General features: G+C 22.8%; 8 protein-coding genes across 8 annotated transcripts; 3 read left to right on the top strand and 5 right to left on the bottom strand. All coding sequences in view use genetic code 6, as the record gives it.

Moving 5' to 3' along the window:
* Window positions 1–478: 478 nt before the first annotated feature.
* TTHERM_00160930 (calmodulin-domain kinase) lies at window positions 479–3,218 on the bottom strand (the record flags this gene model as incomplete). Its single annotated transcript, XM_001009823.3, has 10 exons — window positions 479–547; window positions 602–721; window positions 777–856; window positions 909–1,043; window positions 1,110–1,218; window positions 1,347–1,548; window positions 1,762–2,240; window positions 2,481–2,617; window positions 2,870–2,983; window positions 3,143–3,218. The coding sequence occupies 10 exons, from the start codon at window positions 3,216–3,218 to the stop codon at window positions 479–481; spliced, it is 1,521 nt and encodes a 506-aa protein (XP_001009823.2).
* Window positions 3,219–3,869: 651 nt separating this feature from the next.
* Window positions 3,870–4,082, top strand: TTHERM_00160940 (hypothetical protein; the record flags this gene model as incomplete). Its single annotated transcript, XM_001009824.1, has 1 exon — window positions 3,870–4,082. The coding sequence occupies one exon, from the start codon at window positions 3,870–3,872 to the stop codon at window positions 4,080–4,082; it is 213 nt and encodes a 70-aa protein (XP_001009824.1).
* A 1,106-nt stretch (window positions 4,083–5,188) lies between these two features.
* TTHERM_00160950 (ATP-binding ABC transporter) lies at window positions 5,189–9,320 on the bottom strand. Its single transcript, XM_001009825.2, has 5 exons — window positions 8,846–9,320; window positions 6,769–8,558; window positions 5,914–6,674; window positions 5,482–5,862; window positions 5,189–5,421 (listed from the first exon to the last, which is right to left on the bottom strand). Exons 1-5 carry the CDS (start codon window positions 9,271–9,273, stop codon window positions 5,269–5,271), a joined length of 3,513 nt encoding a protein of 1,170 aa, XP_001009825.2. The 5' UTR covers window positions 9,274–9,320; the 3' UTR covers window positions 5,189–5,268.
* A 1,196-nt stretch (window positions 9,321–10,516) lies between these two features.
* Window positions 10,517–11,863, top strand: TTHERM_00160960 (39-S ribosomal protein L47; the record flags this gene model as incomplete). The annotated part of the gene is made up of 3 exons (XM_001009826.2): window positions 10,517–10,745; window positions 10,941–11,001; window positions 11,140–11,863. The coding sequence occupies exons 1-3, from the start codon at window positions 10,607–10,609 to the stop codon at window positions 11,861–11,863; spliced, it is 924 nt and encodes a 307-aa protein (XP_001009826.2). The 5' UTR covers window positions 10,517–10,606.
* A 1,239-nt stretch (window positions 11,864–13,102) lies between these two features.
* Window positions 13,103–16,247, top strand: TTHERM_00160970 (transmembrane protein, putative; the record flags this gene model as incomplete). Its single annotated transcript, XM_001009827.3, has 7 exons — window positions 13,103–13,402; window positions 13,461–13,725; window positions 13,868–14,157; window positions 14,217–14,447; window positions 14,539–14,830; window positions 14,888–15,497; window positions 15,557–16,247. 7 exons carry the CDS (start codon window positions 13,103–13,105, stop codon window positions 16,245–16,247), a joined length of 2,679 nt encoding a protein of 892 aa, XP_001009827.3.
* A 611-nt stretch (window positions 16,248–16,858) lies between these two features.
* TTHERM_00160980 (LMBR1 domain protein, putative) lies at window positions 16,859–19,773 on the bottom strand. The gene is made up of 10 exons (XM_001009828.2): window positions 19,571–19,773; window positions 19,403–19,514; window positions 19,121–19,340; window positions 18,966–19,064; window positions 18,734–18,907; window positions 18,469–18,675; window positions 18,325–18,411; window positions 17,950–18,237; window positions 17,703–17,888; window positions 16,859–17,647 (listed from the first exon to the last, which is right to left on the bottom strand). The coding sequence occupies exons 1-10, from the start codon at window positions 19,722–19,724 to the stop codon at window positions 16,943–16,945; spliced, it is 2,232 nt and encodes a 743-aa protein (XP_001009828.2). The 5' UTR covers window positions 19,725–19,773; the 3' UTR covers window positions 16,859–16,942.
* Window positions 19,774–20,327: 554 nt separating this feature from the next.
* Window positions 20,328–23,534, bottom strand: TTHERM_00160990 (dynamin central region family protein; the record flags this gene model as incomplete). The annotated part of the gene is made up of 11 exons (XM_001009829.2): window positions 20,328–20,501; window positions 20,560–20,715; window positions 20,779–20,925; window positions 20,978–21,346; window positions 21,401–21,468; window positions 21,529–21,795; window positions 22,139–22,259; window positions 22,319–22,542; window positions 22,597–22,861; window positions 22,915–23,295; window positions 23,499–23,534. 11 exons carry the CDS (start codon window positions 23,532–23,534, stop codon window positions 20,328–20,330), a joined length of 2,208 nt encoding a protein of 735 aa, XP_001009829.2.
* Window positions 23,535–24,739: 1,205 nt separating this feature from the next.
* Window positions 24,740–26,020, bottom strand: TTHERM_00161000 (transmembrane protein, putative; the record flags this gene model as incomplete). The annotated part of the gene is made up of 5 exons (XM_001009830.3): window positions 24,740–24,801; window positions 25,205–25,305; window positions 25,391–25,471; window positions 25,592–25,662; window positions 25,967–26,020. 5 exons carry the CDS (start codon window positions 26,018–26,020, stop codon window positions 24,740–24,742), a joined length of 369 nt encoding a protein of 122 aa, XP_001009830.2.
* Window positions 26,021–27,207: the final 1,187 nt, after the last annotated feature.

Raw genomic sequence — 27,207 nt, 5'->3', positions numbered from 1 at the left:
AATATTAATTAAGGTTAATATGTATTATTTCTTGTTAAATAAAAGATTAATAATTAACTTAAGATAGATTACCTAAATAAATATTAATAAGAATAATTAATTATTTAAGTTATTTATTTCAATTTCTTTGAAAATCCTGAATAATAAATAAAAAACTATTCACATAAAAAAATTTACTTTATTAATTATAAAATAAATAAATAAAATAATAAAAACTGTTAAATTTAAGAGATGATGAAATTAATCTTGAGTTTTAAAATCAAAACATCTAATAATATATAGTAATAATTATAATGAACAATTAACATATAATAAATCTATTTTAAATTTTAATGATAGTGAGAAAATTATTGCTCTATTTTAATGCAAAAAAATTATTTTGCCACATGATAAATTTAATTAATGTCTTAAAAATGCTTCTTAGATTCAATTAATAAACTTTTTTATTATAAATAGATAATTTTTTCTATTAAATCAATCAGCTAGAACCAGCAGCAGATGGATCTATTAATTTAAGCATCATTTCTTTAAACTCTTTATATGATATCTATTTTTTAAAGAATGTTTGGTTTATTAATAAGAAAATAAAATTAATTATTACCTAGCCATCTCCGTTGTCATCAACTTCGTTTAGTAATTACTTCCATACTTTATCATCTACATTACCCATACCTTAAAACATTTGCTTAAGCTCATCCTTGGTCACTGTACCACTACCATCCTAAATTAATATATTAAGAATTGTTTTAATATTATTAACACATCTATTTGTTTACTTGATCAAACATTTTAAATGCTAACTCTAAACGTTGCTTCGAAAGTAGGTTTTCACGATTAATAGTTGCTGCTACCCATTCTATTTTTTAAAAATTAAATATATTTATTTCACTATTAAGCTATATTTTTACCTGAATAATCAATCTCACCAGACTAGTTTTTATCTACAACTGTAAGAATTTTATCTACTTCTTCTTATGGGTTTGGGTGATTGAATATCTTTTTATATCCTTAGATTAATTCCTCTCTTTGGAGTTTACCATCATCTATAATTATAAATAATAGTACAAGTTATTAAAAAATTTAAACTCTTAAATTATTTATTTATTTACTGTTTGTGTCTAATGATTAGAAAACTTTGAGTAATTCGTTTTTCTCTTCTTTTGAGGCAAGGTAATTGACTAAATACATCCAAGTAGCTTCTTGTAATTTCTTACCAGCCTATTTAAATAATTTTATGAAGTTTTATCATAATAAATTTATTAATTAACAAAAAAATTAGGTTTTTATTTATTTATATTTTACGTATTTAAATAAAGAAAATTCAATTAAAAGAAATTAATATTTACTCTAAAGGTCTGCATGTTGTTTAGAGCTCTCTTCAGAGTGGGCTTATCAACTACATCTATGCCTGATGCTTGCTTAAGCCAAGGGTCATTCAAAACATCTTAAGCTGATAATCTTTTTGTTGGATCTTTCTCTAACATTTTAGCAATTAAACTTTTAGCTCCATCAGAAATTCCAGCCCAATCTTCACTATCAAATGAAAATCTATTTTATTATTATAAAATCTTATTTTGATATCATTAATAGGCAGTATAAATTTATAATTTTTTTGTTTTCATTCGATTCTAGCCAATATTACAATTGCTAGAAAATTAAAAAATAAAGACTTTTTTTTAGTAGAATGTTGGTCAATTTTTATCTTTGTTTTTTTTGTTTTTGGTATTTAAAAATTTTTTTACAAAAATTAATTAGTATTACTTTCCGATTTTAACTCTATTCATAATTTATTCGTCGTTTTCACCGTTGAATGGTGGAGACCCGCATAACAAAATATACAAAATAACGCCACAACTCCATATATCGCACTTTTCATCATACTTTTTGGATAACACTTCTGGTGCTATATAATATGGAGTACCTAGTTTTTGATTCATTTTTACATTGGGATCATAAGCAAGTGAAGTACCAAAATCAACGACCTTAAGTAAAGCACCTGGTTTGTTAGACTCATAAAGAATGTTTTCTGGTTTTAAGTCTCTGTGGACTATATTATTTTTATGGCAATAATTGACAGCCTGAAGAATTTATCTCATAGTTTCAGCAGTTTTGCGCTCGTCAAACGATCTTTCTTCTATAATTTTATCGAATAACTCTCCACCAGTACATAATTCAGTCACAATATAAAAATACTTCTAGTCTTAATAAAACTCATAAATCTTAATGATATTTGGGTGATCCTATTAAATATTTTTATAATAAAATGTAAAAATATCTCATTATGTATGAAATTCTTTTCAAAAATAACTCTATTAAGTTATTTCATAGAATTTATTTAAGAAAAATTATTTCAAAAGTTTTTAATTGGTATTTAAATTTTCTATTATATTTTTAAAACAGGCTATGATAAGTAGCTATTTATTTACTGCTATTTAAAATCCATATTTTTATGGTTTGTAATCAAATAAACTTTAATTTACTAGCTATTTAAGAATCTCTACTTCTTGTTTAAGACGGTCCTGTTCCGCTTTAGGTGTTTAGGCTTTACTAATAATCTTAACTGCTCTCGTTAAATTTGTAGCTTTATGAACACATTTTCTAACTTCACCAAAAGCACCTATTTGTATTAAAATCAAAAATTTAAACACTTATTGACAAATTGTTCAAACCCTGCATTTAAAATATAACTATTTAGGTATCTCATATTGAGTTAAATTCATTTATTTTAAGGATAAATTGTGGCACTTAAAAAATAATTGCATCCTCCTTTTCTGATTTATCTTGCTTTAATCAATCATTTAATTGCAGCAGATGGTTATTTTAAAATTATTTGTAAATAAAATTTGAATGTAAGTGTAAGTATGTATACCTTTTCCTAAAGGGGGATTCAGCAGCTAATAATCTTTGCTGATTTTTCCGTACTTTTCCTAAACAAGACTGGATGATGTGACGTTAAATTTTTCAATAGTGTCAATATGCACAGCTTTTTATATAAAATAATTTGGTTTAGAGTTGTAAAAGAATGCAAACTACCTCCTAAAAAGGAGACAGAATAAAATCTAGTGATTTTATTATGTTTTCTTTTAAAAAAATGGATTATAAACTATTGAAAAAAGATTAATGTCAGTGCTTTTTGTTTTACCAGAGTTATCCTTTGTGTTTTTTTTTGAAGGCTACTCTCCATTTACTAACTTGTCTTATGAATTTGTGCAACCCATTTGCAGTTATCTATCTATCTATCTATTTATTTATATTGATTGATTTATGTTTAACTTTATTTATAAACTGCTATTACTTAATTACTATCTACAGTTTTAGTTATGTATTTATTTGGAATTAAGGCAACCAGTTTTTATTAAAAAAAATTTTATTTGTTTTCTTTAAAAAGCAAATACAATAACATAATAAGTGGATTTATAGTCTAATACATCTATTTTGCGAATGAATTTAGTATTATAAATAATATTGCTCGAATGAAAATTCTATCTTTTAATTGATAGAAGTAAAATCAGCTGTTTTCTTAATTAAAAATAAGTCAGCTCTTATATTATATTTATAAGTTTAAATATATGTAACAATTAATTATGGTATTTTTAAATTATATTGACTGCGATTAATTATGGTATTTTTAATTTGTATTGACTGTCATGAACTAATGTATTTTTAATATATATTTACTGTATTGAATTATTTTTAATTTATATTGACTACCACTTCTAAGTCATTTATTATTTTCATTTCGTTTTAAATAATATGAATTTTATCATTACGGGTTAATAATTTATCTAAATTAACTTAATCAAATTCTAATAAAATTTTAAAAATAAGAATATAACAAAACTCAATTTTAATTACCAAAATATTCAAAAATGAGTAAATAATAATAAAATTCATATGCCAAAAACATAATACCCAAAATAAATATTTTAAATTTAAAATTTGATAAAAAATAAAATCAATAAAACCAAATTTTGATAATAATTGCTTAAATTTTAAAGAGAGCAGCTTTAATAGAATAACCTAATTCTGAAGCTCCGTGTATTCTAATTTAACTATAGCTTTTCATGAATACCAAGTATTGAATTTTAAATTGTTTAAAAGAAAGTAAATAAATATATTCTTTTCTTGTATTGAAATAAAAAATTTAATAAATTGAAATTTAATTTTCTTTCTTTAATAATTTCTAAAAATTTTAAAATGCATAATAGAGTTTGTTTGTTTGTTTGATAGTATGACATAAAAAAATTAAATTTAAAATTGAATATCTATTTTAAAATCCAAATAAAGTAACTCAAAATCAAATTTTTAGTTTAAATATTTATTATTTTTACTAGGCATTCATATGATAAAGTATTTCTTTTATAATATAAAGTGTTATTTGTGAATTACTTTTAAACATTAAAATAACGATTTTTTTTTTAATTCGAAGATTTGATTAAAAAATATATATTAAAAAGAATAAAGAAATTATTCTTTATTACTCACTATATAGTCTTAAATATGAAAGATTTTTAATTTTTGCTAAAGAAGATCCTAATATTTTGGCATCTCTTTCACCAATTTTATTTCTACTAATTATTATTTTACAAAATTTTAAATTGTATAATTAAATTTTAATTTAACAATTTTTATTTTTTATTATTATCCTAATAATGCATCCACTTCTTCAAATACTCTTATGAGATTTAACTTTTAAGTATTTGTAAAAAAAATGTTATCAAGAAAAAATTAAAATTTAATATTAAAATCATAAATAAATTCTAAAAAAATAATTAAAGCAAACAAGATAAAAAGATAAAAATTAATTAAAAAATTAAATTTATTTTTCAAAATTATTTTACTCTAAATTAAGAATTAGTTTTGAGAGATTTGTACAATTTCATACACCTTTACATAAATTAGACACTTTAATAACTCCAATATTATTATCTCTATTAAGTTTGAAGGAATAAATTAAAAAATACTTTAAAAGTTCAAAGATTACTTAAAATAAAAATTTTAAGATAATAATAAAAAAATTATAATATATTTTGAATGTTTATTTTAATTAATATCATCAGAATTTTACAAAAAAATTCTTATGCATCATTTTCAGCAGAAAAAATAATTATCAACAGACAACAAGTAGAAAATACAATTTTATATTTTAACTTCAAAAAGACTTTTAAGATTAATTTTGTATTAAAAATGAAAATGAAGAATAAATAATTATTTTAAAAACTAAACGCATAAATGAGATAATTTATTGATACATAATACAATAGTTTTTCAAGATTATGAATTATACAATTTAAAAAACTTAGAATTTTAATTAGAAAGCAAACTTTTTGGTGAACCATCTTCAGTTATCTAACCATTTTCTAAATATATTATTCTGTCAAACTTGCTTACATGTTTTATTTTATGAGCTATAAATATCATCTACATATTAATTTTATAAAATGTTTATTTTTTTATAAAATAAAGTTTAATTTAATTTACAGTAGAGTTTCTTCCTAAAAGGATATCTTACATCAGATTTTCATTTTGCTCATCTAGATTTGAATTAGCTTCATCAAACAGAATAATATTTTTATCCTAGATTAACGCTCTCACTAAAGAAACTATTTACTTTTATCCAGCACTAAGATTCTTACCTTATTCTTCAATCTTCATTGACAGAATGAGTTAATTTTATTCTAGTATTTAAGATAAATTTAATTAAAGTATTTTTTTCCACAAATCTTCTTCAGAAGAAAATAAATTAAATGTGTCAATGTTTTCTTTAAGTGTTCCTTTCATGACTATATTTTCTTGCTAAATAGCTGATATATTGTCTCTGATAGTTTTTCCATCTATTTTTTTCCCATCAAATTAGATTTCCTAAAAAAAAATTTGATTTTTATTAAATTAAAAATTTTTAATTTGAATTACTCCATCTTTATAGTGAATAAGGTTCAAAATAGATAAAGTGAGAGAAGTTTTTCCAGAACCAGTTCTACCAACCACACATACTTTTTATCCTTTACTTATTTCTAAGTTAATATTCTTTAAGGCTGCTTTATTTTGGTCTTTTTCAGAAGAGTAATAGGCTGAATAGTTAATGAATTTTATTTCTCCCTCTATCTTCTTCACTTATTTTTCTGCCTTCTGATTTTGTTAGCTTTATTCAATGGAATTGAATTCTTAAATTTTTTAAAGGAAATCTACTACGTATTGGAAAGATATCAATTAGACAAAGATATTATTAAAACATTTAACTGCTTGCATTGTATTGTAATCAATTTATGAATTGGATGTAGCTTTTGGAAGAGATGCTAGAGGATTACTTCCTATCAAGCATGAGAGGAGAGAAACAAAGTTAAGAATGAAAGTAAATGTGGAAAATTTTAAATCATTAACAAAAGCATTCTTATAAGCTAGCTAAGCCCAAATTATACTTTTCTATTGCAAATGTTTAAATTAATCTAAAATATAAGATTCTAAATCATAAATTCTGATATATTCTAGCCCAGAAAGACATTCATTTACGTATCCTATTATTGGTTGGTTTGTCTCTTTTATTTTCATTTGAATTTATTAAGAATTGCTAATTCTTTATTTTGCCATTTTAATTCCTTAATTTAAAAATAAACCTATTCCAATCAAAGTAATTGGATCATTCAAGCTTCCCCATAGTGTTAAACAAATTGCATCTAAAATATATTTTTTAAATTAAAACTTTAAAATGTTCAAAAATAAATAATTAAAATTGTAATTCAAAAGAGAAATATTTATATATTTTATTACTTATAATTTAAAACGATGCATAAAAGATTCTTGTCATTTCTGTAGATAAATCGAAGTCGATCCCCTAAATTTAAGTTGTTAATAAATCTTAAAATTTGTGAGGAGTTATTGTTTCTTCTAAGTAAAGCTAATAGTCTGCGTTAAGCAAAGTTGAGCTGGTTAGTTTATGAATTCGCTTTGAAGCATATAACCCTTGCTTCTTTGAGAAATATATTCTAAACCCCTGCACTATGTTATCCATATAGCAAAAGACAAGGTATAGTAGAATCTTTATATTTTATGATATTGAAAGTATATTCCAATTCATAAGCACATACTGTTATCCGAAATAAAACAAACTATAAAGAGATATAGAAACTAAAGCTAGCACTAAATAAACTCCTATAATTTTATCTATGGTTACATATTTTTTAAAGCAAGTTATAAACAATGAAAATCCTTATTCTTGCTTATTTGCTTTCTTGTCAATATTTAAGAGTTTTGCATTTTCCAATTTAAACTCTATGAATCTTTTTCCGATTGGTTTTTTAAGACTTTTAATATCTTTTTAAATGAGTTTATCATCAACAAATACGTTTTATTGCTTATCATTTTTTCTTTTTATTTATAATATTTAGTGATCCTAAGATATTTCAATTAAAATGTCTGCACAATTCTCAATAAGTTCATTTTCATTGATAGTAAAAACGATATTTTTGTTTGGTTTAAAATACATTAAAATGTTAGTGATTATTTGCTTCATGACTTTTTTATCTAGAGAGCAGAAGCTATCATCAAGCAAAACTAGATTTGAGTTGTTGGCGTAAAAAGCACGTGCTAGATTAATTCTTTGCTTTTATCCTCCGCTGATGTTATCAACACTAGAGGTGATAACATAATCAAAGTCTTAGAAATCTTTATCTAACTCAAAACACTTCACAACGAAATCAAACAAATCCTAATCATATTCTTTATCAAGAATAATATTTTCTTTAATTGATTTATTTTAAAGCCAATTATCCTGACCTACATAAGATATTTTTCTTTCACTATGAATAGTGCCTCCAAATTCTCCCAAAAGACATTTTAGCAAATAGCTTTTACCTGATCCTGTAGGTCCCTTAATTACAATTATATCACCTAATTTAATATCTATATCAAGTTAAACTCCATCCTTATATTTTGGTATTAAACTGGTTGCAGTTAATATATTATCTGATGAATCTTCTAATTATTTAGTTTTGAGATCTTACTTATTTGTTGTAGTTTTTATAAATATCTTTTATGAATCTTAAGAGATTTAAGACTTGTCTAATTCTTTTATATTTAGAAATTCCTGAATCTATTACAAAATGATTGTTTGATCTTAAAAAGAAGATAAAAATTTAGGAAATTGTCCGAGTCCTTATCTGACAGCCCAAAAAGATTATTCAAGAGCAAAGATTATAGCTATATCAATAGTTTAAACATCTATAAAAATATAATAAAGCAAAATAACAGTCATAGTAATGGGTTGTGAGAATTTTACAAGATAGTGCTTTATGTTTATCATTTCAGCCATTCGATCTATAAAAAAGAGTTCTTTTTCTCTTATCTGATCTAACTTATTGTAAAAGACATCCTCATAATTTTAGCCTTTTATCAATCTCATGCTTTCACTAGTACTCTGTACTAAGCTAGCTCTTAAATGAGTTTACTCTTATCCCTTTTTACGATAAATCAAGTTATATTTACTAAGTTAAAAGCTTATAACAAAGACTATTAACTAAGAAGAAGCTACTACAATCCAATACCACCCTAAATTTTTGTATCTATTTTTATTTATGAAATATTTATAGAAAATACTTTCTATCTTTCATTTATTAAAGGTATTTTTAAAATAAAAATTTATTCTTAATTTAATATTTAATTTACTATTTTGATGATTTTATTTATTTATTTATTTTTGATAATTTACTAATTTACCAAAAATTAAATTCACAAGTTGATACTTTAATGAATCAAACACAATAAAATCAAAATATTTTAATTTTAATAAAATCAATTTTTAAAATAGTTAACAAAGAAAATAATTAAAAGTATGGAAGTTAAATCTTACAGTATATAGATTGAGTGAAGTATTTAAATGGGTATAACAATGACAAAAGCTAAGTTAAGATAGTAGACATCAAATTTTTTACACTCTTGATTAATCATCTAGCTTATTCTTGAACGAGTAAATTTCTATTAAGATGATAAGTTCACTTTAATACTCTTTTTTAGAATTCTTTTTTGAAGGTTTTGAATCATTTTAGATCCTTCTATAAGCTAAAGAAAATCTCCAAAGCTTAAGAAAGCAGTCATTAAGTATTGGCATATTGATATCATTGAAGCCATTATCAATCCACTTTAAAATGTGTTATCGTTAGATTTAGTATAAAGAATGAGATTATTTAAGACGTTTTCTCTAAAATATACTTTTATACCAAAGCTCATAAGTATCGGGAGGATGCTTTTTAGCAAAGGAACAAGTTTAAAATAAAGCATCTCAAAATATATTTTAGCTGAGATTGGAATTATTTGGTTACTTATTCAATTTTGTTTAATTTTAATTTATTTTTGTAATTTATTTAATAAACAAAACAAGTTTTAAAGATTTTTAATTTGACAATCATCTATTTAATAAAATCTAGAAATATCATATGGAATTGTCAATTTAATCCTAAAACTTCTATTCATTGTTTTTTTTTCTATTCCCATATTTACAAAATTGATATTTTAAATTCAAAGATTACATCTTTAATAGATAAGTATTTACATTTACTTTTAATTAGATATTTTCACAAATTAATATATCGTTTTTTATCAATTAGCTTTTAATGAAATAGAAATTTAATACCCTCTTAAGTATTTCAGAATGTGTAAACTTTTTATATAAAATGTATGCTTAGCTCGAAGGGGGTATTATAAATCATTCTAAGTCGTGATAGAAGTATATTGTAAATTTTATCACAGAAAAGCAATAAGACTTTACTCAAAAAATAGGTGATGAAAGAATTGTTCACAAATTATAAAATAAATTTTAAGTATATAATATATTTGAGAAACTTAATTTTATGAACCAATAATTAAAATTAAATCATTAAAATGTTTAATGTATAAAACATAATTAAAAGTTCATAAATAATCTTTAAATGTATTAAGATTCATAGTATAAAGTATGAAATCCATATTATTTAAATATTGCAGAATTAAGTTAAACTTTTAACATTTATTTTAAGATTTAAGAACTAAAATTAAATTTAAGGAATGTTTATTTAAACATTTTGATACCACTTTTGTAATTCAAAGTTTTGTTAATAGTATATATAAATATTACAGATAGTGTGAATATTAAAAGAATATAATATTAATTTAATTTGAAGTAGATTAAGTACACCATTTGAAGTTTATTAAGATATATTTGAATTAAGGAATTGTGCTTAGACAAAGTAGAATAAAATTATTAAATTTTAATTTAAGGGAAAATTTGTATCCTTAATTATATTAATAAAATAAGTAGGTAGGTAGGTAGTATGTATGTATGAATGCATGTAGGTATACTTGTAGATTCTTTTTGAATACAAATATGAATGCAAATGAGAGGACTAAATAAGCTTTTTTAGCTACTATTTGAATATGAATGAAAAGTCGAAGATTTTGTTATGTTTAGAATTGAATTAAACCACTGAATTATTCATTGATTAATTGATAGATTCTAAATAGAAACTAAAAGAAAAGTTAAGAAATAAGATAAAGAGAGAAATAAATATATATTTTTTTTGTATTTCAATTATATAATATCTTCTTTTTAGTATTTAACTAATAATTTGTCAAGATAATGAATTTCTTATTTAGGTAGACTTTTAATTCTATTAAAACATCTTTCTAAGCAACCAGATCTAATACATAGCTTGCTGCATTCACTGATCTTCTCAATAAAAAGCAAGCTGATGAAAAGAACCAAAAAGTCGCTTCAGGTATTGCTTCGTTGTTTAAATAAGTTAAATTATAATTAAATAAATGAAACAAGTATAATAGCAATTTCATCATAAAAAATAATTTTCTTTAATTGCATTTCATGCTTCTTCGATTAGATACAAAGAAAGCTAAAATATTTACATTTAATCAGTTATTAAATATTTTATTGAAAATAAATTTAATTTTTTATTTAGGTAGAGCTTGGTATGCTGCTGAATTGAGATTTAAATCAAATGAAGAACTTCATAAGTTGTGGTAATTTAATATTTCATTGTTATAAAATGAGAAATATACAAACAAATGGCAAAAAATTATAGCATTATGAAATTAGCATAGAATTAAATATAGTTTGATTGAAGGGTTTGATTTTTAAAAAATATATAAATAAATAAGGTATGTTTTATTGAGAGAAAAGAATGCATTGAAATCAGATAATCAATATAAGTTTAAAGTCTATGATAAGATTGGTTAATAAGGAAGACTCGGCAAGGTTAAACGCTCCATGGCTAGATTGCTAACTGTCGTAAATGAAAGAAAGTAAATTAGAGAAAATTATAGAAAGCACCTTGAAGAAGAATATGTTGCTAAGTAACGCGAACAATATGAAAAGCTTTTATAGGAAGAATAAGAAAAGAATAAATACTAAGCTTATGTTCCTGAATTGACTCAAAAGGTTTTACGTGCTAAGTATCGTGATTTAAAGAGAGGTATTGATAATACCGATTATATTAAGCAAGCTGCTGAAATTGAGTAGTCTAGAGCTTAATTAAAGTAGGAATTGGAAGAAAAGTATGATTATAAGAATAAAAAGTTGGTTGATGCCAATTAAGAGGTAGAAGATGAAAATAGCGTTATAAGATCTTTCTCTTCTGGTTTCCTTAAACAATTAGAAGAAGGTCGTGTTAAAATCTCTTAAGAAGAAGTTCTTCGCTCTCACGTTAAAAACTGGAAAATGCTTAACATGAAATAACGTAGAGTTGTTCTCAACTTCATTAATGCTAGACGTGCCAGAGATGCTAAGTCTGAATTCCTTAAAGAATTAAATGTTTTTGCCCAAAAGGTAGCTCACGATAACCTCCTTTCTCGTATCACAAAGGAATCTACTGGAAAGATTTGATTTAAGCATTTTAACTTTCCACAGCAACAATTATAACATTGAATCTAAAATAAAAAATATAAACTAGATTGATTCACTTAAGCTCGAAATTATAGTTTAACTTAGAAAATAATACATGAAATTACCAAAAATTTATAATTCATTTAAAATATTTAAAACAAAAAAGCAATCAAGCAAGCAAGCAAGAAATAAACTAAGCAATTCTAGTAGATTTTATATATCACAATCAAAAAATAGATGTGTATTTTTATTTCTAATTTTTAACAATTTCTGCTTAAATTACATATTTGTGAATGATAAATCTATTTATAAATACATATAATAACTATTTCTATTGTTTTTTATTTTTTTTGGGAAAATTATATTATTCAAAAAACAAAAAACGTCAAATATTATCAAAATTCCTCACAAATAAAACAGTAATATTCAATATTAAATTTTTGCAAAAAATTATTAAAAAAAGATTTTATCAAATAAAATGAATAAAGAGTTTAATAAGTCGAGTCTCTTAAACATATTAAAAATGAAATTTAGAATTAAATCAATTTTTTTTTATTAAAGAAGTGAGTAAGTAAGTAAGCAACATTAATCTAATTATATAGTTACATTACTCTAAATTACTAAAAAATGTAAATATTCTAATTTGAAATTATATTTTTTTACAACATAAACAAGAAATTATCATTCTGAGATTTTTACTTTTATCATATTTTCTATAAAATATTTTTTTATAATTCTATCAGATACTACCGTAAGTACTATTGATTTAGGAGGGAAACTAATTTATTTTTCTTACTAATTGAAAGATAATAGGTTAATTTAAAGTTCAGTATATAATAGTAAATATATAGTAAATCTATCTTAAAATTGTTAAAATAATTATTTTATTTAAATTTTGAATAGTTTTGTTGCTTAAATATTGTTGTTTGAGTGATAAAATTTAAATATGAAAAATGAATAAAATAAACAAAAAATATTCTAAATAAATCAAAGAAAAAAATAATTAATTTAAAATTGATAAGCAAATACTTTTACTTGGTTTCGATTTATATTACTATTTTAGAAATACTGTTAAATATTAAATGCATAAACCATAAATAATAGATCAATCGATCGATCGTTTGCATTAATAAAATAATATTTTGTGATCAAAATTTGAAGCGATATTTTTGTATATTTTTTGTAGAATTGATAAAATCTAATTTTCTATAAATTAAGCTAATAAGATAAAGTTGAAAAATGAAAAAGAAATAAACAAATAAAATTATTAAAAAGGCATTTATCTTGTTTTTATTATCAGCAATTTTTGGACTGGTAATCCATTTTATTTAATCTTATGAAGATTAAAATCAAATTAGTGATAAAAGTAGTAAAAAGCGCATATTATTATCATCTTCTGGGATTGAAGCATGTCAATTTATTAATTATGATATTAACGATGGCTCAGTTAAGACAAAAGGTACTGATAATGCTCTTTCTTATTTAAAATAGGTAAGGCCTGTAAATAAAATGATTACACCTTTGCAATCAGGTTCAAATGTAAAATTTTTGTGTATAAAAAATTTGTAAAATTTATTTTTATTTTTTTAAAAAAAAGGATGATTGGGACTCATATTTAGTTAGTTTAGTCCCTATGATTTTACCATTTTTTTTAGTAAGTGTACTTTGCTTTTTTACTTGGATAGGTTGTCTCAGCTAAATAATTTTTAAAAGCTGCTGCAGATGCTGCAAAAGAGATCTGTATCGTAATCCTTATACAAAACGATCTATATTTTGGTATATGCTCCTAACAATTGTTTTTTTAGTTTTATGCATTATGAGTGCTACTGTTAGTATTATTTAGCTTGAATACACATTCTAAGGTAATAAAATTATTTATTTATAAATTAATTTAATAAACTTATAAGTATGTTAGAAGTAAATATAAACTTTTTCATTTTAATTTATTCCCTTTAATAAATATTTATTTTTTCAAATATTAAAAATAACATCAAATGAAAATAGATTACTAGTAACTACACTGTTAAGGTTATTTATTGTTTGACCATTTTCTTAACGGAGATCCATCGGCTAAAAATTGGATTGGCATAAATTAATTAACTAACAATCTTGTTACAGTGTAAAGTTAAATTGCTTCTTAAATTAAAGGTTTTATACCTTCTAAATCTCAGGCAAGTGATGATTTGAAATAAAAGCTATAAAATGAAATAAATACTATGTTCGATTCATTTAAAAATGTTTAAATACCTGACCCTTCTAGTGTTGGCAAAAAACTAAATTTAGATTCATATATTGTAAACAATTAATAAAACAATTAATTTATCTTATTAATAAACAATTATTTTTTAAAAAGACACTTGAAGCTCAAGGATTTAATAACATCCAAAGCCTAGTTTTAAACGATTTTCAGTAAATAATAGCTAAAATATCAGATAACTTAAACTCTCTATAAAGTACTGCAACTAATCTTGATAACAACTCTGCACAAAACACATAATTTATATAATAAAAAAAAACTTAAATTGACCAATTCACAGTCTTAATGTAATAAGCTCAATCACACGTTAGCAGTCAGTTTGAAAAAGTAATTTTTATTAAAAATTAAAATTTCATCCTTTTTTTAAATATTCAGTTAATTTTTTTAAAATAACAATTAATTTTGTATTTAATTATAGGGTTATAATTTTTTTTTCTGGTACCGAGTATCTATGTATGTCATTTTAGGAATTTTGCTATTTTGCTGTCTTTTTACGTTTATTAGCTTTATTATTATTTATGTTAACAAAATAAAATGTCTTGAACCATTTGTTAACTTTGTTTGGTCCTTTACCTCTTTACTAGCTATCATAGGTTTTTTTGGCTCTGGAGTTATTTATACTTTAACAATAGTATTTTATGAAGCCTCCCTTTCATTTAATAGCTTTACAACAGACTAAGCAACATTTACCTCTATGCAATATTTACTAGGTATTTATTTATTTATAAATTTTTTTTATATTATATTTTAATTATATGACTTTTTAGATCCTAGTGCTGCTAAATACTTGCAAGACTGTGTTTTTGGGAGTAATACTTCAATGATAGATGTATTCGGGCTTAGGGATTACTTAACATAAGTAAATAGTATAACATTGTATATCTAATAGCTAGACTAGTCCTTCGGAGGATTAAAAATCCCTAATTTAGCTATCACAAATTAAATATAAGACTGTGCAAATTACATTAACAACATAGGATCTTTAGTGCCAAACTAATCTAGTAGCACTCTCTAATTATTGAACAATTGCATCAACAAAAATTAATGTATATGCGATTCTACTTAGCCAACTGACATAGTTAGCTGCAAGTAAGTACTTTTAAGTGATACATTTGTCTTTACAAGTTCTTAGTGCTACGCAGATGGAGTAAAAAGGTTTATATTGAGTTAAGGTCAAGAAAATTAAAATTTGAGTACTTAGAATTGTATTTTAATTGCTATGAATACACTCGACAATAACTTATAAACTACTTAAGTAAACAATTTAGATTATGCAGCTAGATTAAAAAATGTTGACTCAATTGATCAAAGTCCATAATGCTAAAAGCTTAAGTAATGCTCCCAATAAAATTATATTTAACAGCTGATAAATTATGCGTAATAAATTAATTTAGTATTTCTATATTTATAATACAAATTTATTTTGATAAAATTAGGTCTTAATCTGGATATCAAATTCAGTAAGTCAAACAAACATTGAAACTTGTTTAATCTGATTTCATAGATTTATATTAGCAGTATTATAAATTATTTTATGTAAACGTTAAAGGCGTATACACTTAGAATCTGGAAGCTCAAATCTTGCTTGTTTCAGATAGTAATACAGGCATGTACTCAAATCTTTAGTGCACAGCATTTGGCGATGATTTAAAGTAGATGAATAGGTTTCTTACTAATTAATTCTTGTTTGATTTATATGCTTTAGACTGGTGGACCATATCTACATTTGTAGGGATGATAACTGGATTAACCTTAATGTATTTTTCTATGAGTAGATTATAGTATTGGGCCTACCTTGATGGATAGATATAGGAAAAACCTATAAATACAGATGAGAATAAAACAAATAAACCTCTACTTTAATAAAGTAATACTATTGCTACCCCTAAAAAGCAAGTTTAAGAAATCTAAAATACAAGTATAGTAAACTCCTCTATGCTCAAAAGCTATCTAATAAATTAATCTACATATAATAAAAAATATTTACCCAAAACATCATCATTTACTAATTTTCAATACTAAGAAAGTTTACCTAATTTTTAAGATACCTCAATGCCATAAAATATAACAATCACATAATAAAATGAGGTAACTAAAGATATTGAAATGGAGTACTATAAAAATTGAACAAAACATATTGGTTAGTAGATCAATTTAAAAACTTATTAATTTTTCTAAAATATAATTTAAGCATGAAAATAAATAGCTAGCTATTCTCTTATACATAATGCTTAATTATATAGACAACAAAATATCTTTAAAATAAATCAGAAATCAAATGAAATTAAGGATAACTAAATATCATAATAAACTATTTCAAAAATGATATCATAACTTTTTTATGAAAAAAAGAAAGAATAAATTATTTATTTGCATAATTTATTAATTTATTTAATTATTTTTATTTAATATATATTTATTTGTATGTAGATTATAACTTTTTAAAATACAGTAAATGCTCGTTAATTAAGGCATACTTTAATTAAGGCATTTTTTTCTTAAATTTTTTTTAAAAATAAACCGCTTTCTTTTTTTTTTTGATAATATAATTTTAAATTATAAAAAAAATACAGTAATTCTAAATCTTTATAATCATTCAAGCAATAAGCTTTATTTTTACTTTATAATTTTTAAACTATATTTTTTTTAACTCTTTATTTAAAAAAAAAGAAATTAAATTTAATAAATTTTATTTTAAATATTTAAAGAAGTTATTTGATCTATTTAATAATCTTTTAAATTTGTTACAATAAACATTTATGTGATAATTATTTACTTGTAATATTAAACGTTTCTCTTTTTTAAGAATTTTTGTTAAAAATTCACTTTTTAGTTAGATTTTTTGAGAGTTTTTTGGTATTTTAGTTTTAAATATCGTTTTCTGATAAGTTCATGCTTATATTAATAGATTAGGATTAAGAATTTTATTGGTCATTTACTGATAACTCTTAGTTATCAGAAGGTTTTTCAGATTAATTTGCATCTTATTCAGTCTTTTCTTTTTTGGAACTTGTACTTATTCTTTTAAAAAAATTTGACACTTTTCTAAATACATTTTCATCACTTTTTTTATCTTCTGAATTGTTGTTTGAATCTTTTTGTTAATATTGGGAAACAGATATACGAACATTTTAGCCAAGTTCTTCAAATTATTATTTATCTTGAGGTAAATCTAATTCAGTTGAATCTTTAATTTCTTAAATTTACTCTGCTTGCTTTTTTCTCTGCCATTCCTGAAGTATATATAATTCACCTTTTAAAATTAAATCTTCTTCTATTTCAGTTTGCATTTGAATTTTGTTTTAAGAAAATTTTTGGATAAGCTTTTGAGTTTTTTTAAAGGAAGAAACTATTGCTATTACAGATATTAGGAAACATACAACTGCATTATAGTAATAACCAAAAAAGGGGATTTCTTTCATTGGATCATAAAATTTATCAAATCCTGATTAATATACTTTTCCATCATCTTCAGTATTTTAATCAATAATGCCAAATAAGAGCATGACATTATAGCATATAGGAAACTGTTAATAAAAATAATTTTTTAAATTAGATATGAAAACTTTTAAATCTAAATACAGTCAAAAATAAGCACATTGATAAGTTCTAAATAAAAACATCTCTATGAGTAAAATAAATGAATAATTCAAATGAGCCAAAAACTTTTAGCTTCCCTAGTGCAAAGTAGGTGCAAAATATCACATAAAGCAGCACTAAGATAATCAAAGATATTATCCCTGGAATGTTATTTGTACTTTTTATCATCTATTTTATTTTTCATAAAACACTTTTAATATACTAAATAAATAAGCAAATATGTTTTTACCTAATAAAATGCCAACGCCTTATTTTAGCTTCCAAAAACAATAGTAGCTTCACAGAAAATAATTAATATTGAAAATAGGCCTGCTATTATTGCAGCCAGCTTAAATCCAGCACTTAGAAAAATATTCATTTTTATCGCTTTTACCTTCACAGGTTTTGCATTTTAGTGTACTTCTTCTCTGCTTGAGTTTCTTGAAGAGACAGATGTAGATGAGCGAGGAATGTTTAAACTTTAATCAATTTCTTCAATGCTTTCTTTCGTGATTATTGAAAATACACTTGTCGATATCTATATCAAAAGTTATTAAATAAATAAATATAAAAAAGTAAAATTATCATAGGAGTTTTTTTTTAATGAAACAAGAAACTATTTTACTCTCTTCCATTTTTAAATATGCCTTTCATAATTGAATTTTCTTATTCTGATTTCTTGCCTTAAGCTAGCCAGCACTTATTCACTAATCTGTTATATTTTAAAAAGTATTTACTTTAAATTATGAATCATTTTTAGCATACTTACTTGTCCATTAGTTTTAAGCTTTATAACAAATTCTGTAATCTTTTCATCTGGTTTATAGAGAATATTTTTTTAAAACCTATAGCCAATAGGTTCGTTAAGATTAGGTGTTTCTTTTTAAATTAACTTAAGATAATCTAAATAAATAGGTATATTTGCTATTTTTTTTTGATAACTTGAAGATATATAGCAGATATCTGAATATTTCCACTGATTAAGATAAAAAAATTGATTTTATTCTTTTATAATTAATTTAGCATTAAAATACGTAAGAGGATTAATATTCTTTAAAGAGTTCATGAGTTTTGCACAATAGCTCTATTAAATAATCTTCTCTTTAGGACTTATTCCATAAGTAGAAGGGAACTTTTACTAATCCATACCCAAACAAGAAAGCTAAGACACTAATACCATATACATTCGAGATAACAACTATCACGGCCTATTGAATTAAAATTTTTACTTTTAGACTTAAAAAAATTTCTATTTATTTATTTTACTAATATATTATCAAAGCCTTTGATCTTAAACCAAAATAAACATATTATAGAAAGGATTATAAAGAGAGCAACACAAGCAATTACTAGCTTAAAAAATTACTATTTAAAAAATTTTTTTAAAAATATTTCATTTCAATCTTAAATTTTTAATCTACTTTAAATGCAGCTCTCATTTTTTGCTTAAAACCTATGTAGCCATTATTGTGGAAAAAAGACTATAAAGTATAGACTAAATTAGATAAAAAAAATATGGTCCAATATATCACAATCCAGTAAGTCTTAAAACTATCAGTAGAAGAATCTATTTTAGACAAATTTATGTTTCTACTGTTTTTATCATAAGTAATAAGAGCAGCATCTAAGGGAATTATACAACTTTAAAAATAAATAAATTTTAATAGCTTGCATAAAAACTATTTTAATTGTAATTGTTTTACATTGTGCTAAAAGAAATAAAGTAACCCAAAAAAACAGTAAGGTATGTATCCCACTCAAAGCTTTGAATTGAACAAAAGCTAACAAGCATAATCAAGCTACCTGAGAAACTTACTAGTTTAAAAATTAGCTTTGTTATATTAGAAAGAGCAAAATATAATACTACTTACAAATGACTGAAGAAGCGATGTAAGATTAATAATTCTAAGCTATTGTCAAAGACAATATGACAATCAAAAAAGTGACTGACGAAATAATATAATTGACATTTTTTCTTTTCTTGATAAGCGATTGAAATATTTAAATTGCTTGTTGCTATTTCATTTATCTACAAATAATCTAAATTATTACAATTCTTATTGCAAAAAATTACTATAATAGCACTTACAGTAACAATAAAATTATTTAATAATAGAAACTTTAATAAGATTACAATTGATAAGTGAATAGAAAAAAACTAATTGAAGAAATACCATAAATAATAAATTAATTACAAATCAAGTGTATAATTTAATTCAAAAATATCTAATTTGTTTGCTATTTGATTGATTATTTAAACACCAAATATAATTGAAATATATATAATATAAATAGATGTTCCAAAATAGATAGATATCGATGTATTTATTTATTTATTATTTACAAAAGATGTTAGACAGATTTGAAGCTAGGTAGAATTTTCTATTTTTATTTTTTTAAATGTTTATTTATAAGTTGATAAATTATTTATTATTTTTCATTTTTTAATTAATTAATTGTGACTTATTTTTTATAGAAGTAGTTCTTAATTAATATTTATTTTCTTTTTAAGTCAACAAATGTACTCAGATTCTTTAGTGAATTGCAATACTAATTAAATTTAATATTTGAAAGAGGGAGATAATCTTATAAACTGATAAAATAATTTATTTAAGGATTTTATATTGATCAAAATTTAGCATCTAAATCGTTTATAACATTCATGCACTGTCTCAATACCTTCAATTATTATTTTGTTTCTTCTCTGTTTTGCAAGATGTAAGTATTTTCAGAAAGCAAGTTATCAAATAACTCTTCGTGATAGATTGAGTTAACTAGCTCTCTTTCACAAATATTTAATGCCTTTTTTTAATTAATTAATAAATTAATAAATCATAAAATACTATTCTATCTGTTTTACTCTGTTGACCAAAAAGCTGATAATTGTTTTGGGAATTGAATCATTAATATTTTTCTTAACAACGTTAAAGTATGAAACGATAAGACTCTTAATCATATCGGTTTAAGTTGCTTCTTTTTTTGATGGCTTTTCAGAAACTCTGATCACATTAGGAACCTTGATTTATTATAATAATAAAAGAGTTAATTTACATTTTAAAAATAAAATTCTATTAATTACTGGTGGGAGATTTTAACGAGGGATATACATTCCAAAATTAGTGATAGAATAATCTAAATTTAATTCTTTATTGATATCGTAATTTCTTTTTCTTTATTGGTCTGGAATACTTTATGTTTCACTAAGAGAATTTTAGCTTTTAAGATCCTATTTTAATATTAATTTCATGATAAACAGCAGTAAATTAATTGTTATTTACCTCATTCTTTTTCTTTAAGTTCATCATTTTCAACTTGCTATCAAGCATTTCTGTTTGCTTATTTGATTTTTAGAAAGGAAGCCAAGACCAAAAACTCTCAGATTCTTCAGATTCCTCTTCAATTTTCGAAGAATTTACATTATTTTATTTGTTTTTATCTTGATTTTGTTAACCATTGTTAGATTTTTGAACTGCTTTTTCTTCATTTACTATCATGTTATCAGACTGAGTTTATATTAAACTCATTCCTCCAACAAAATCAGGATGATTTGTGTTAATATATCCTAATTCTATTTCGATCAAATTTTTAATCATTTAATCAGTTGGGGTAAGGCATCTGCTGAGAACATCTTCCATGACTTCAAAAATCTAAAATTAAATATATGTGATGAATAATTTGTTAAATATATAAGCAAACTTTACCTTATTACTAAGATTATCGAATCTTTCTATTTCTGGAATGTTAATTAAGTTTATTACTCTCCTTAATTCTAATTATATTTATTATTTAAAAATTATAAAACATTTTAAATACTAAAATAATAAATTACCTTCGTAAACAAGGTGAGAACACTAAATAGAGGGTGAGTATAAACGAGATACCTATTGTTTAACTAAATTTTCAAATGCCCCTTCTGGAACAAAAAGAGAGGATCTTATACCGTTAGAAGATTTGATAGCAGTTCTAATATCTTCATCTGAAAGCTAATCAAAAGGATCAACTTCAAGCACACATTTTTTAAAGATATTATTGAATATATAATTTATTCTTGCTCCACCAATAAGTTCATCATTATTTGACTTTAGATACTTACCATCTTTATTTAGTTTAAATAAGATATTATTTATTTATTTATTTATTTTAATTTCAATAAACCTAAAAAAAATTATATTTTATTTTTATTAATAAAATGAACTATTGTTCCTTATTAAACTTATTTAATAAATCACCTCACTCATATTATATTTATCTTTTTTTTGGTTATGCTTTTGAAAATTTAATTTGATAATTTCAAGCAAATCAATTTCTATTTAATTAGTTAATTTTGAAGTTTATATTTTAAAATTATTTTATTTCAATTTATAAATTTTATACTCTCATTTAAATTTATTATGGATAATGTTTTTTAAAAATGATAATTGAAAATATCAAAAAATTACGAATCAAGTCATTAAAATTGTTAGCAAATTTGGAAACCAAGTTAAGTAACAAATATCCCTTAGATGTTTTATCTTCCAAATATGTAAAATCACCGTATTATCTGATCTCATCTTCTTTTATCTTTATTTTATAAAAAATCCTTTTTATATTTATGCTATTTATTTAAATTATGATTTTACCTAAATTAATCTGATAATGTTTTCTCTTATTTTTGGCAGGCATTTTTTAATGTGGTTCATAAAGATTAGATTGAGAGTCTTTATAAGATATGGAATACCCATTTTATCAGCAACCTTTCTGTAGACGCTGTGATTTTCAAAAAAGGCTGCTTCATCAACAATCTACTCTTGGATTGTTTTGGTCTTTAATTAGTTTTATCCTCTCATAACGACTCCAACATATCCTAATTGTTTAATTTAATTATATGAATTTAACTCATATTATTTTAAATATATACCTAGTCTAAGAGGATATGTTTTATTCGTAATATCATTTAGGGCATTCTCACTTTCGAAATCTTATAAATCAATTTATGTTATAACTCCTATTGTCCTCTAACCATTAATATCAAATTCTCTTGCCAACTTCAAAGATTCTGAGTTTGCTAAATCATCAGTTCCTTTCGAAATAGCCAAAATAATTGAATTTGGATTAGCTATGTAAGGATTAACAATTTCAAGCAATTTTTATTCAATATCAGCTGGCTAGTCTCCAACGGGATTCTATTTCATTTTGATACATTTAAAATACTTTAGATTAAGCTAATTAATATTACCTTTGTTATACCAGGAAGATCAACTAGAAGTAAATCTACAACGTTTTTACTATAAAATCTAATTTTTAAAGGTACTCCAGAAACACCTTTTTGTTTACCTGCAACTTTTTCTGTTTCATCTTCTATAATTTTAGTCAGTACTTCCATGTCTGTTACTTTTTCTCCTTTACGATCCAATATTTCAGCATACTCTTCTCCACTAGAAATATTAGTCAACTAAATTTCGATAGGACGACGTGTTACAATTCCTTTACCTCTAGGCAAGAAATCTTTGCCTATAATGCTTTCTAAAACTGAACTTTTACCAGATGATTAAGAACCAATAACAACAATCTGAGGTAATCTCAGTTCATTTGAAAGATTTGTTCTGTGTAAAATATTCTATTTATATAAAAAATATAAATTACATTCTGTTAAATAATGCTTATCTCTACTACTAATTATCCCCATAATTTTTGGGTAAAAATTATACCTCATTTTTATTATTTTTTAATTTTCAAAAATAAAAACAAAGCTCGTTACTAAATAGAAACGCAAATTTAGAAAAGAATATCCATATTTTATAAGCTTAATTAGTATTTTACGTGAATTTCGTTGATAAGAGGAATTAGTTGATCCATAGTTCAATAAAATTAGCTATATGTCAGATGTTTAATTGCTTTACCTAAGTATCAAGTCTTTTTACTTTTAAAATAATCTAGCTCTATTTATTTGATATTTTTTTTTGTACAATCTACAAAGTTCTTAATTTGATAAAATTTTAAATAATTGTTTTGTTTGTTTATATATTTTGATTAATATAAGTAATATTTTTTTCAATTAAAGATAAATCAATTATTTATTGGCTGAATGTATTTTAAAGAAATATCTTTCACTTCTAGAATTATCGGTAAAATAATTAATTAATCAATTTTTTAATTCGCTATTTTATTAAGAATCTATATCTTCATATCACTATTCTATTTTAAATATTATTAATACTTCCAGAAATTGCTATTAAACTTTATTTTTAAACTCATAAATTATTTTAATTTATTTTAAATTAATTGCTAGAAAGTACTTTTTTTTGAAAGAAATGCCAATTTTCCTATGAGACATTTTGCACTTTATTAAATTATTTTTGTATTTGTTTGGTGCTTTCTTTAAAAATTTTGTAATTTAAACAATTATTTTAACTTATTTTGAAAAAAAAAATATTATTTTAAAAAAATTAATTTTAGATTTTCTAATAAAAGGAACTATTGAAAAATAAATGGTATCATTAATTCAAAAAAAAATTCTCAGATTGATTATTTATCAATTTATTAAAAAAAATAAAAATTTTATATTTTGAGATCAAACTTTATGACAGCATTAATTATGAATTTAATCAATTACATTTAAATGGATGCAAATCCTTCATTTTATATTTAATTTAACTGAAACAACTTTAAAACTTATAAAATAATTTAATTAAAACTTTTAAGTTTGAATTCTTATTAATTAAATTAGAAATCTTTTAAAAACTGTAAATACCAAATAATAAATATTAAACGGTTGACTAGATTATTGATAAATACTTAAATATTTGCAATATACGAATGAGTTTGAAGTATTAAATTTAAAAATAGTTTGTATAAATAATAGAAAGTTTTATGATGTAAGTGAGTTTGGAATTATCCTTTTTAAGATAATAGAATAAGTACATATAGGTAATGTATACATAAATCAGTTTAAGACATATAAGTCCCTATCAAATTATTTATGCAATTTTATAGCCTAGCAGTACTTCTAAATTTAAAATGAAAGAAAAAGCTATATATATTTTAATATTAATCCCTTTTCTTCAAACCCAGAGCTTGCAGTGTTGACCGTGATATACAACAAATCTTTGGTAAGCAGCGAAAGCTATTGATATGTTAAAGAAATATTAGTTTTAAAAAATATTTTATTTCAAATTGTTTGAGTTAATATATTTTATGTCTCTAATTATTTTAAAAGATACATATATCTTTGAAATTATAAAAATTTATAAATTATTTTAATGTTAACAACAAACTCCCTAGCTTAAAGTTCAGTATTATTTTTTCAATAAAAAGCTTCGTTATTTTAAAATAGTTTATTTTTTGAAGAAAATGTTTTTTGGTACAAAGATATATCCATTCAATTTTGCTAATTTTTTTATCATGTTTATGTATGTATGTACATATGAACTTTTTAAGATTGTGAAATAGTAGCTAAATTAGTGTAATGTTTATTTTTTTATTAACTTTATAAAAAATTATAATGTTTGTTCAAATGAATTAATTACTCTTTAACCAACGTAATTCTTCTTAGGTATTTTTACCCCATGTGTAGCAGTATAAGAAGGGAAGAACACCAATAACTGATCTTCTGATAATAGGGAGGTTTCTATATTTTATAAATACTTTTGTAGTGAAATCGAGATTGTGAATGTGAAGTTAAATCAATTAAAAATGAATTTTTTAATAGATACCTAACGATAGGGAAGTTAAAGAAAAGAGCACTAATAACACCACCAGCAAGAGCACCAGCCTTACCGAAATAAGCAGATTCTCTGTTATATAAATATTAAATTTAAATTGAATTTTTTGCATAAGTTTGTCTGAGTTAAAGCTTAAAATGAGAATATCATTTTGATTGAATGGAAAAAGATGCAGTTAATGAATGCTATTACACTTCAGCTGAGTAAACCATTTCAGCAGTTTTAAGGTTGACGTGCTTGTCGTATTTAAGGAATCTAGTAATCTATTTGCATATAAATTAAGAAAAGTTAGCTATCTTTACAATTTTTTATGCTATGAATAAGGAAAAGAAGAGGAGACGAAGGTCTGTCTATGTATTATTTGCTTTCCTTAGTATTTACTTATATTTTGAAAGAAAATTGAATAAGCGAATCAAACGTTTAAGCAATGAAATAATTCCAATATCAAACAAAATAAATTTCCAAACACTCCTCAAATCAAATCAAAATTTCTGAGAGTGTGTCTGCAAAAAGACGCTATCCTTCATCTCCTCCTCTTCAACGAATAAATCCTGCTAAATTTTATACAATATCCTTTTCTTCGTGAGTCCAATTTCTTTCGTCAGTTCCAAAGGGTTCCATTTTATATCAATATCCTTTAATTACTTGTTTTATATCTATTTATAAAATTTTTATTTAATTTCTTTTCTTTTTTTGTTTGTTTGTATTTTACTTCCTCACACAAACAAATTTTACTTCTTGTTATCTTAATTAAAATTTCTGTCTTTTGTATATCTATTGCTTGCTAGCAATTATCTTTCTTTTTCCTTGTTAAAAGCAAAGATAAAATGATTGAATTATTTATTTATTTCATTCATTTTTTTTTGATTTATTTTTCATTATTTTATTCAATCATTTATTTCTTGTAGCTTAAAGAAACAATTTATTAAATAAATATCAAGCAAGCAAGCAAGCGAGCAAAATAAAACAAAAATCAATAGATTTTTCATGTTTTATTTATTTATTATCGAAGTATTCATTTTATAGATAAAGATTATTAAAAATGAATGAATAAATAAATAATTGATTTATCTAACTATATTTTAAATTAAAATTTTGATATGCATCAAATATATAGTTCTCTAAATCAACATATCTTCCACTGATATATTTTTATTTTCAAAATATAAAAAAAACAATTAATAAATCAAATTGATCTCACTTTAATTTTCAAAAATAAAGTGTAAATAAAATATTTTTTTTATTTTAAAATTATTTTTTAACAAATTCAAACAAATTAGAAAAATTATTTAACTGGAATTCATTTATTTTTTATTTTTAGAATAAAGGGGTTTAATTAGAATTTTGAGAAAATAATTAATTGTAAATTAAGAATAGTGTGTTATTTAATTTATTGTCTTTATTTAAATATTATAAAAACTTTTGCAGATTCTTTTTTCTCTAATTAAAAAAAAAATTATTATTGTAAAATAAAAATGTCTTCAAAGCCAGCAAATTTCTTTTTGGTAGCAGAAGCAAAGTTTAATATTTTATTTGTTTGTTTCATTTTTGTTTAAAAAAGATGAAATATTATAGATTTATTGATTGATTGATGCCCGCGTAGGGATTTGAGAAGAAAGTAAACCATAACAGATATATAATTAAAAAAGATACATTCGAAAAATAGATAGATAGGTATTTATTTAATTGATGAGAAGAAAGGAATCTTCCTTCTTTGCTTAATATTAATTTAAAAGATCTATTTATTTATTTAACATTTTGAAATGCTTTTGTGTTTTATTTGTATATGGATGAAGCTTATTCAAAGT

Source organism: Tetrahymena thermophila, assembly GCF_000189635.1.
Source record: "Tetrahymena thermophila SB210 genomic scaffold scf_8254776, whole genome shotgun sequence".
Lineage (NCBI taxonomy): Eukaryota > Ciliophora > Oligohymenophorea > Hymenostomatida > Tetrahymenidae > Tetrahymena > Tetrahymena thermophila.
This window is presented reverse-complemented; position numbering and strand designations above follow the sequence as displayed.